Consider the following 9,616-nt stretch of genomic DNA (forward strand, 5'->3'; position numbering starts at 1 on the left):
TGACGTCGCATTTTACACCCTCTTACAACCGGCTGTGAACAGCTCCAATGTCCAAAAGAGCGGCTAGGTGGGCAGGAAGTTCCTAAGAAATTGAGTCCTAGAGTCCCGGTAACAGAAGCAGCTGAGCCACCTCGGGCCCCGCGCAAATCACCGCGCGTCTTCCCTCCTCGCTCCTTCACGTTCCTTCAGGGTGAGCTTTCCAGTACCTTAACCGGTCCCTGGGTGAGGTCACCCGGCCCGGTCACGTGCTCGGCCCCGCGGGAGCGCCACATCGCCAGCCGCACCCCTGCACCCCCACCTGCCCACGTGACCCGGCCTACTTTCGCCAGCACCGGCTCGGCGCCGCGCCGCCAAGCCCCGCCCCCCGCGCCGCGCGCTCCGCCTGCGAGCCTCCGCCCCTCAGCCGCCCCAGCTCCAGCGTGGCCCGTGGCCCCACGTGCTTCCTCTGGCCCAATGGGAGTCGGCGCCCGGGAGTGAGGGGGCGGGGCGGACAGAGCAAACTTGGTGACGTTAAGGAAAAGGGGGCGGGGCCTGCAACGTCGGGGAGAGAGAACGAGGGGACGCAACGGAGGCAGGCCGGAGCCGCTGCCGTCGCCATGACCCGTGAGCATCGAGACCCCTTCCTCTGTCCCTTTTCTTGTCGCCCATGCTGGAGGCGATCGCCGGACCGCCGGACATGGCTTCCCGAAAGCTTCCCCAGCCAGTCCTTTCTCTGGGAGCGCCCTTTCGCTGTCCTCACACTGGGCCCGGAAATGGAGCCCTTTGCCCAACGGCGTCTTCACGAGGACTCTCCCGTTAGGAGTAGGCCCGTTGCGGTCTCCGGCGGGGCCGACACGCTCTGGGTGTCCGTGTAGGCCTGGAGCCTCCTAGCCCAGGGTCAGCCCATCCCCCGCGGGACCCGCACCTGTCCGGGAACGCACGCCGCCCCGCTCACCAACTCCTTCCGCACTGCCCGCCGGCCCCTTGCCCCGCTCCCGAGCAGACCCTGAAAGCAGCTGTGTCGGGGTCGCCGGGAAGCCACGTCCCGCCTCGGGGAAAGGGTCGCTCGCGTGTGGCCAGAGCGGCCTGCAGCCTCACCTTGTTCCTTCCTTTTCTTTAGGCGGTAACCAGCGCGAACTCGCCCGCCAGAAGAATATGAAAAAGCAGAGCGACTCGGTTAAGGGAAAGCGCCGAGATGACGGGCTTTCTGCTGCCGCCCGCAAGCAGAGGTAGCCCCAGGGAGGGGAGGGTCGGGCCTGGCGAGGGAGACCCGGGTTAAGCAGAGGGCTATACCAGGAGAGAGAGCTACCTCAGGGCTGGAATCTGAACTAGTCATGAGGGGCAGGGTGCATTGCTTCCTGCAGGGTTTTATTTCCTGCTCGCTCTCCCTGCAAATTGTTAGCTCACGGCCTTACAGGAAGGCACTGGGGCGGGGGAGGGCCTGCCCACAGTCTGGTTTGGCAGTGTCCCTCGGTCTGACCTTAAAGGGCAAGGGCAGTGAGCGTCACATTTCAAACACAGTTGTTCCATGACTGTCCCATACTTTTGGCCCTTCTTGCTGTTCCTTTTCCGCCCCTGCTCCTGACAGACCGACCTTCTCCTAGGCTGTATGGCTGGGTGTGGTACTCCGCACAGAACAGAGAGCCTTTGGCCCCTGTGGCTGACACTTTTGACCCCTTGGGCAACAGCCACATGGAGACTGGTTGTCTTGTGGAGCCTCAGCTCTGTTCCTCTTGTTCTCCTAGGGTGGGGATCTAGCCGTCCCACACTGAACTTTGTCCCATCCACTTCCATCTTGTCCCTTGTGCCCTTCATCCCCCTGCATCTTGTCCTTTTTGCCCTCTGGTACCTCCCAGTGCCCCATCATCTCTACCCCCAGGGACTCGGAGATCATGCAGCAGAAGCAGAAAAAGGCAAACGAGAAGAAGGAGGAACCCAAGTAGCTTGTGGCTTCGTGTCCAACCCTCTTGCCCTCCGCCTGGGTGCCTGGAGCCAGTCCCACCATGCTCGCGTGTCCTGTAGTGCTCCCAGGTCCCAGCACCGATGGCATTCCCCTTGCCCCAAGTCTGCAGCCGGGTCCCTTTTGTGCTTCCTTCCCCTCAGGTAGCCTCTCTCCCCCTGGGCCACCCCTGGGGGTGAGGGGGTTGCCTCTTCCCAGTGTTTTTTATTCCTGTGGGGCACACCCCAAAGTATTAAAAGTAGCTTTGTAATTCCTTGAGCGCCTGGTTTGACTGGGGATTTGGGGGGAAGGGGATTGGAGGAATGACTGCCCTTTCCTACCAAAGGGGGAGAGCTCTTTAGATTCCTAAAGAGGTTGTGGATATGTAGACTTAGTAAGTGAAACATCACAGGAGAAGCCTTATTTATTGTTTTGTGTCAGCCAGGATAAGATGTATGTGGTAGAGGATTCCTTTAAGAACCATAGAAACTTCTTTTCTGTGATTTTTGTCCCCTACCCAGACCTCGAACACCAGCCCAACGATGGAGTTGGGAGCCTGAGGGAAGGCTCCAAGACCTAAGTTTATAGATTTCCTCCTCATTGTTCCTCAGTTCGTTCGTCTGCTTGTAAGTTGGCCAAATATTCCTGCTGCTCACTGATTTCTGTGGTCAGCTGCTCTCAAAGCATTCACATTCTCTCCTTTGATTCTTGAGGGTGGGTTCTCTCTTGCCACTTAGCCCTAGACCTCCAAATCAGGATTAAAACCTGAGGTAGTCTCTGCTGCTTTCTTGCTATGTCCTGATTGGTTCTGGGCTTACATCGCTGAGCTCAGGCTGAACTGATTTTTTTTTTCTTCTCTGGGCAGAGCTAAGTCTTTAGTCCCTGGTCTTTCCCCACCCCCACCTCAGCTCAAGAGCCAGGAAAGGGCTGGTGCCACACTGTCTGCTGTAAATTAGTAGTGGTTCCTGAGTTGCTGATTTGGGAGTTAGGCTTTTGAACTGGGGTGAAGACATATGGTAGCTCTAGTGAGGGTGTGTGCAGCTGACTAATTCTCCCAATTCAGACATAGTAATGGCCTAAGCCTAAGGGGACATGGCTCCCCATGCTGTCCTTGAGGTACTGAGCTGTGCTGGACAGTTTACCTGAGCCTAGAGTAGGAGTACAACCTCAGGAACCAGAGTTTGTTAGGACACAGGCCAGAGGCTTGTTATCTGGTGACAGTGATCCGATGGCAGTGTTGCCTGAAGACAGGAGGAGGCTGGGAAGCTGGGGTGGGAGACCAGCAGAGCGGTGCCAGTAACAGTCCTGCAGACAGGAGTACACAGGCCCAACATGAGGCGACTTTAACCCAGAAGGTAGCCCAGCTACCCTTGGTGAAGGTCTTTTCCAGTTCTGCTCCTTCATAGCTGTGGAACCAAAGATTTGGTTAAAGATTATACAGCACCTTAGCTTTTAGATCTGGCTTGTCTCCCCACCCAGCTGTGCTTTTGGCCCTGAATTAACCTTTCCCCTAATATAGCCCAGTTTCCAGGAGAGTGTCTCAAGGCCATTTTTCTGCTACCTGAACCAGTTGGTAAGCGTCACCATGACGTATAGTGAGGCAAGGAAGAAGATAAAATGAAAGGCAGAGTAGCTGTAGGAAAGCTGCTGGCCTTGCACTGGAGGAGCCTGGGGTGTCTCGGGGTCATCTTGCTTGGCAGTCCCAGCCCTCTGCCCTGTGGAGAGGAAGGGCTGTTGACACCAGTGGTGCTGGGACACCTCTTCCCACCCCACCCACTCCTGTGCAGGCTCCGGAGGGCTCTCTGGCTCTCCATGGAGATGGGCCATTTCCTAGGGCTCCTCAGAGGATCACTCACCATCCTCAGGCTCCACGGTTGGAGGGCAGCAGAAGCAGAGTGAGGGCTTCTGCAAAGCAGACAGCAACAGGTTTAGAATGGCTTCACAGGAATATGAGGGGGTTACTTTAGGGGACCACCTGCCCTCTCCCAACAAAGATCTTTGCCTAGTGTAAAAGTTGGAGGCACATCTGGGTTCAAATTCTAGCTCCAGCACATAACTGGCTATGCAAACTTTGGCAAGATGTTTATTATTTTGTGCCTCAATTCCTCCATTTGTAAAAAGGAGCAAATTACCTACCTCACAGGGTTGTTGTGGGGATTAAATTAAATGAGACTGTGTATGTAACTTACCTAGCACAGTGCCAAGCACATTGTGGGTACTTAATAAAAGGTAACAGCAGCTAGAATCTGAGCATTCTGGGTAGAGGCTGGTAGGATGTGTGCCTGCGTGTGCCTGTGTGTGTGGGTGGGGAGGGTACTGGGGCTGTAGAGCTTTGGATCCTCACCTGGAATTCGTGGCTATAAACCTTGATAATCCACAAGGGCCCAAATACTTCAGCCAGGTAGGAAACTTCATTGCTGAGAAAGAGTTAAATTGGTTCAGTCATAGCAGGAGGAAATGTCTGGGGGTCCATATGGTGATTTTTGGGAAGGTGTTCTCCCTGAGCAAGGTCTTAGAAATCTGTTCATAACTCAGGGAGGGAGGGTATGGTGTGCCTCAATCTTCACATACAACATTCTCAGATCATTCTTCCAGTACCCTTCAGCTCATACATAGCATGTGACAGTGCTGCTCTCAGAGGCTGCCTGCCCCTTTTCCCTTGGCTTGCTGTCGAGTTTAAATAAGTCACATTCCTAGGCTCTTCTGAACACCCCTCTGTTCTGGGGATCCTCTCCTCGCACCTCTCCCCTGGACACCTGTACATACCAAGCCAGAAGCACACATGCATACATGAAGCCAGCACTCAGCATTGCTAGCAAGGTGTCTGGCGTCTGGGGTTCCAGTTCCCTCAAGCCGGGCAGGCACAGGCTGTGATTCTTTCCTTGAAGGATTACTGTGATGGGGGAACAGAATGAGGACACGGAGCTGGGTAGTTAGCAGGAAGAACAACATAATCTCAGCAGAATGTCCAGGTTCTGTGCCCTACCTCTTTCTGGAGGACGACTAGACAGTGCAGAGAAGGTCAGATAAATGATATAGCAGCTGATGATAGAGGCTTGCAGAAGGCCAGAGCGGGGTTGTTCTGAGAGCAGATGGCACTGCTTTAGCTTATAAGTGGTTATTGCCTGCATTACTAGCCCCACCTGCCTTTGTGACTCCCCTCCCGTTGGGGGAAGCAGAGATTCTTAGAGGCTGTTAAGGAGGTCACTGAAATCTATACTAGGGGCCCACACTACTCTGTTGCAGGACATATACCCACTGAGGCGGATGCAAGGAGTGATGGAGAGGACAGAGAGCAGGACGCAGAAGCAGAGGTGCAGGCTAAGCAGCATCTTGTTGAGCAGGCAGCCAGCTGGGTGTGTGTAGTGACGGAACAGAAGCACAGCTCCCACTCCTGCCAAGCTGTAGAATCCGAAGGAAGCCAGCAGCACAGCTAGGAACCAGCTGCAGTCTTGGGCTGCACCTGTCTGCCTAAGGGTGGGAGGTGGGCACGGTTTAGCACTGAGACTTCACTGTTACCCAGTACCAACTCTCTCCCCCTAGAAGATGTGCCCTGCTGAGTCATGACATTCCTGAGTTTTCTGATACTGTTCAGTGGGACGTTTTGGGACTAATGACTGACATGCGCATTGCCCAGCCCTTCTGCATCCAGCAGTGCTAGACAGCCTCCTCAGGAAGAACTCCCTTACCAGTTCTTGTCCCAGGAATGGGCAAAGGCTGTGATAAGCACCAACTGTAGTAGGATGAATGTGAAGCCTCCACAGATGCCAATGTAATGCCAGGCTACAAATTGGGCGACAATGGGAAAATGTAATGTTATGTCATTTTCGCCTGCTATTGTTAATCAAGGTGTGAAATGGAGAGTACCTGGGAAGAGGTGCTCATCAGGAATGCAGAAGGCAACAGCACAGAGGCCCAGCAGGAACAGCAGTTTGAGGAGCCAGAAACTGGTGAGGACAGAGAAAACCTGGCTCAGGTGAAAAGGCAAAGGAGAATGAAGAGTGCTTCTGGGGGAAGGCAGAGAGCAAACAAATACAGTAAAGGGGCACAGTGTGTCTACTCAGTATAGGAAAGAAGGAGCCATTCTGGGGTATGGGCCTGCATTCTATGCAGGTCTGTACAGCAAATTCTGACTCCAGGTACATGAATGACATTATTCAATTTACTACGGGTTTGCATACGATAATCTCACTGTTACCTCTACTTTAGTGTGGCTCATAGTCACACAGCAGGTAATAACACAACCTGTTTTTTGTGTCTTCACAATGCTGTTACTTCATCCCAGAATTCTTTCTGCCCATCTTGTACGTCTACTTTTCTTTTTGTCCCCTCCCTGCCCAAAGAGTACACACAAACCTATTATGCAGCTGTGCCCGTGGGCTGGTGGGGGAGTGGAGGTGGACCAGTGCCACAGCCTGCAGCAGGTGGAACATGGCAGTTCCTGCGCATACCCGGTACACAGCACCAGAGCCACTGAGCACTGGACAGTCCGAGTGGCCAAGTAGGTGGGCACACAGCCCTGCTGGCATCTGGATCTGGAGGGAGCGTGTGTGTGAGACAGAAGGGTAGCCCCTGACACGAGGAGGGGCACCTGCCTCTCGTGGGATATGTCTGTTTATTTGTAAGTGTCCCCAGTCCAAGCCTCTTGTCCATTTCTGGGGCTTCTTTTTCTTTCCCCACCTTGCAACCCCATCCCCTCTCACTTACCCCACGTTCACTTCCCCAGACCCTTTCTACTACCGTCCTTGAAAGCAGGAGGCAGCAGACTGCTGAGGCCCCCACATGGAGGAGGGTGTAGAACAGGCGGCTACAAGCAGACTCTGTTAGAGACAGCCACCTAGAGTGGCAGCTGGAACAAGGAACAGCCCCACAGCAGGACACCTGGGGACAGAGCAGACACCAGCTGCAAGGGTGAAGATTGTAAGTTAACGTACATGTGAGATGAACCCTTCCGAATGAATTCCAGAATTCCCCCAGCCTCCTTCCTTTTCTAAGATCTTTCAGATTCCTTCACTCTAAACATCTGGGACTAGGAAGATGTGCAGGTCACAGGACACTGGCGATGAAAGCCTGGGCAAGCTTACTGGCCTCCCCTCCCCCTTCAGCCACCCTGCGGGAAACTTTTCCTCGCTTGAGGGAAGCTTTCACTTCTGTCTCCCCTAGCCTGCCCTCACCTCGCTACGACATTGCTGTGCTGCCAGGCCCCAGGGAGCTGCCGGCACCAGTGGCAACCCTTGCACCCACCATCTTTGTCCTTGGGGTTCGGCCCAGGTCCACCGGGAAGAAAGGCAGGCAGATGAGAAAGTAGCAGGGCGCTGTCCTCAGCCCGTGGGCTGGTTAGCAGGGGCCGAGCACGCCTGGGGCCGTGAGGATGCGAGTGCAAATGCCCTTGTGAAAGTGCTGCCTTTCCGGGCCTCCCTCGGGCAGTGCTCCCCGGATTAGGGGGCAGTTCCTCGCCTCCAGCGGATTAGCTTTAGGATTAGACCTCCTCCGTCCAGGGAAGACAGATCCGTGGGGGAGAGGCGGGGCCGGGGGAGGAACTGGGCGAGAGAGGAAAGGGCATCGCGCTGGGGCGGTTTGGGGTGGTGACGCGGGACAAATGGGATAAGGTTCTGCTAAACACTACACGCCTGAAGGGAAGTCGGAGATGGGAAACGCCTTCCTCGCGGAAGCTTCTAGAACGGGAGCACAAAGGGGGTGTGGCTTAGCGCCAGCACCGCCTCCCCTAAGGCGGAAGTTGCTGGCCGGTTGCCGGAAGTGCCGGGCGTGGCCTGGTCGGCCCCGCGGGCGGAGTGAACATGGCGACCGAGGGGGACGTGGAGCTTGAGTTGGAGACTGAGACCAGCGGCCCGGAACGGCCTCCCGAGAAGCCGCGAAAACATGACAGCGGAGCGGCGGACCTGGAGCGTGTCACCGACTATGCGGAGGAGAAGGAGATTCAGAGTTCCAACCTGGAGACGGTGAGGTCGGCCGCGAGCGTGCCTGGGCGGGCTGAGCAGAGCGGCTTCCGAGCGGCGTCTGCAAGTCCGCGGAACCACCTCCCGTGCGGGGCCCGGCGGCGGGAGGACCCCGGGCCGGAGGACGGACGGTGGCGGCGGGAGGACCCCGGGCGGGAGGATGGTGCACTGGAACCTGCGGCCGCACGCTTGAATTAGACCTAGTGCGCGGTTGCTGATGGCGCTGGCCACCGTGCGTGCTGGTTCTCGGGATGTTAAGGGCACTGTGGTCAGCGGAGCGGTAACTGGATCTGTCTGCATCCTATAGGCCATGTCGGTCATCGGAGACAGACGCTCCCGGGAGCAGAAAGCTAAACAGGAGCGGTAAGTGAAGTGCACAGCCGGCACTACCGTTTCCTTCCTTCGTCATCAGGCTTGAGGTTTTACTACGAGTGCTGCAGACCCAGAGTTTGCACTTTTGTGTTAATGGCAGCAAGGTGTCTTGGGAACATGGAGATATTGTTGGAGACTATTTTTATTTTCATGTAACAGCTTTTCAGGATTCCTTTAGCTGCAGGGCATAGCTTGGAGTGCTCCTCCATGGGAGTTTATGGTGCAAGTAGAGAACGGGGACTAACACACTTAAATATGTGCAGGGAGAAGGAGCTGGCAAAAGTCACAATCAAGAAGGAAGATTTGGAGCTGATAGTGAGTAGTAATGCCTAGCCCGGTCGGGCAGGGAGGTGGTGTTGGGGCGGGACATTGACACAGGGAGGAGACCTTGGTAATGGGACGCACCCTTTTCCTGCAGATGTCAGAGATGGAGATCTCTCGAGCAGCAGCGGAACGGAGCTTGCGGGAACACATGGGCAACGTGGTAGAAGCTCTTATTGCCCTAACCAACTGAGAAGTGCTTGCTCATACATACTTATTGTTTACTGCTTAACTTATTGTAATAAAAATTTTTTTTTTTCTGTTTTGTCGTTTTGGATTAAGTGAAATGTAGGTCACATCTTTTTGTGGGCAGTTTACATGTTGAGGTTTAAATGAATTTAATGACCCTCTTCCCTCCCACAACCCGAGAATCAGTTCCTTGTGTTCAAATGCAGTGGCTGACCAGTCTCGTTTATTTAAGTCCTCCAGCAGTTACTGTACTGCACTGGCCTGTCTCCAGGACAGCTTAATAGTTGGAAGGCCAGCACAGCCTCCTAGCTGCCGTGTGTAGATGCAAGTTTTCCACCCAGCTCACAGTCCTCAATGAATTCGAATTTAGGTATCATAGATAGGAGCTTGCAAAGATCAGCGGCCTGACAGAATTGATCTATGAAAGATTTGAGCTCTGAACTTTAAGGTATACATGCCATTTGTTCTAATAGAAAAGATAGTCAAAATCATTTTGCTTTAGAAAGTTGATCAACAGTGGTGAAGTCAGGTCCACTAAGCTTGTTTCCTCAACTGTAAAGCATCCCTAGTAACTCAGACCCAGTGAGTTGGTGAATGAGAAAGCTTGACTGGGCACCTGCTCCAGAGTCAACAAACAATGACTATAACATATGCTTTTCCAGAATTTCAAGGCCTTACTGTTTTGGCTTTAGGATAGTTTTAGATTGTATTCCATACAATACCAACAAATCTTTTTTATTGTATAATTATTTACACTTTTTAAATCCCAGGACATTAAAGTTTAAGAGTGATTGTTTTAGTGCGGCATTTAAAGGATGTGAAGGCCTCAGTCTTCTCACTGATCAAATTGTGCTGCTAT

The 9,616-nt window shown here is 54.0% G+C and overlaps 3 protein-coding genes across 5 annotated transcripts; 2 read left to right on the top strand and 1 right to left on the bottom strand.

Moving 5' to 3' along the window:
• The first annotated feature begins 526 nt into the window (after positions 1–526).
• On the top strand, positions 527–2,192 carry SERF2 (small EDRK-rich factor 2). The gene is made up of 3 exons (XM_040970144.1): positions 527–603; positions 1,100–1,208; positions 1,859–2,192. Exons 1-3 carry the CDS (start codon positions 597–599, stop codon positions 1,920–1,922), a joined length of 180 nt encoding a protein of 59 aa, XP_040826078.1. The 5' UTR covers positions 527–596; the 3' UTR covers positions 1,923–2,192.
• Positions 2,193–2,326: 134 nt separating this feature from the next.
• SERINC4 (serine incorporator 4) lies at positions 2,327–6,166 on the bottom strand. 2 transcript variants are annotated; one of them, XM_040970140.1, is made up of 8 exons: positions 5,786–6,166; positions 5,608–5,701; positions 4,905–5,000; positions 4,685–4,811; positions 4,263–4,335; positions 3,775–3,823; positions 3,480–3,633; positions 2,327–3,324 (listed from the first exon to the last, which is right to left on the bottom strand). In XM_040970140.1, exons 1-8 carry the CDS (start codon positions 5,801–5,803, stop codon positions 3,126–3,128), a joined length of 810 nt encoding a protein of 269 aa, XP_040826074.1. In that variant the 5' UTR covers positions 5,804–6,166; the 3' UTR covers positions 2,327–3,125. The 2 variants fall into 2 exon arrangements, 1 of the variants encoding a protein (XP_040826074.1); XR_005882658.1 differs by lacking the exons at positions 3,775–3,823; positions 4,263–4,335; positions 4,685–4,811; positions 4,905–5,000; positions 5,786–6,166 and having other exon boundaries at positions 2,327–3,633; positions 5,608–5,739.
• Positions 6,167–7,617: 1,451 nt separating this feature from the next.
• Positions 7,618–8,834, top strand: HYPK (huntingtin interacting protein K). Of its 2 annotated transcripts, XM_040970141.1 has the most exons (4): positions 7,618–7,878; positions 8,183–8,238; positions 8,511–8,562; positions 8,666–8,834. In XM_040970141.1, exons 1-4 carry the CDS (start codon positions 7,717–7,719, stop codon positions 8,759–8,761), a joined length of 366 nt encoding a protein of 121 aa, XP_040826075.1. In that variant the 5' UTR covers positions 7,618–7,716; the 3' UTR covers positions 8,762–8,834. The 2 variants fall into 2 exon arrangements, with proteins under 2 accessions (XP_040826075.1, XP_040826077.1); XM_040970143.1 differs by lacking the exons at positions 8,183–8,238; positions 8,666–8,834 and having other exon boundaries at positions 7,666–7,878; positions 8,511–8,570.
• The last annotated feature ends 782 nt before the right edge of the window (positions 8,835–9,616 follow it).

This window comes from Ochotona curzoniae, unplaced genomic scaffold (assembly GCF_017591425.1).
Source record: "Ochotona curzoniae isolate NIBS_2020 unplaced genomic scaffold, NIBS_Ocur_1.0 scaffold_4701, whole genome shotgun sequence".
NCBI lineage: Eukaryota > Metazoa > Chordata > Mammalia > Lagomorpha > Ochotonidae > Ochotona > Ochotona curzoniae.

Coding starts and splice junctions, on each gene's coding strand:
- HYPK (XM_040970141.1), top strand. CDS start 7,717: ATGGCGACCGAGGGGGACGTGGAGCTTGAGTTGGAGACTGAGACCAGC. Junction 7,879..8,182: donor AGAGTTCCAACCTGGAGACG/GTGAGGTCGGCC, acceptor TGCATCCTATAG/GCCATGTCGGTCATCGGAGA. Junction 8,563..8,665: donor AGGAAGATTTGGAGCTGATA/GTGAGTAGTAAT, acceptor CTTTTCCTGCAG/ATGTCAGAGATGGAGATCTC.
- SERF2 (XM_040970144.1), top strand. Junction 1,209..1,858: donor GCTGCCGCCCGCAAGCAGAG/GTAGCCCCAGGG, acceptor CTCTACCCCCAG/GGACTCGGAGATCATGCAGC.
- SERINC4 (XM_040970140.1), bottom strand. Junction 5,001..5,607: donor CATTCCTGGGACAAGAACTG/GTAAGGGAGTTC, acceptor ATCTGCTCTCAG/AACAACCCCGCTCTGGCCTT. Junction 4,812..4,904: donor TAGTCGTCCTCCAGAAAGAG/GTAGGGCACAGA, acceptor CCCCCATCACAG/TAATCCTTCAAGGAAAGAAT.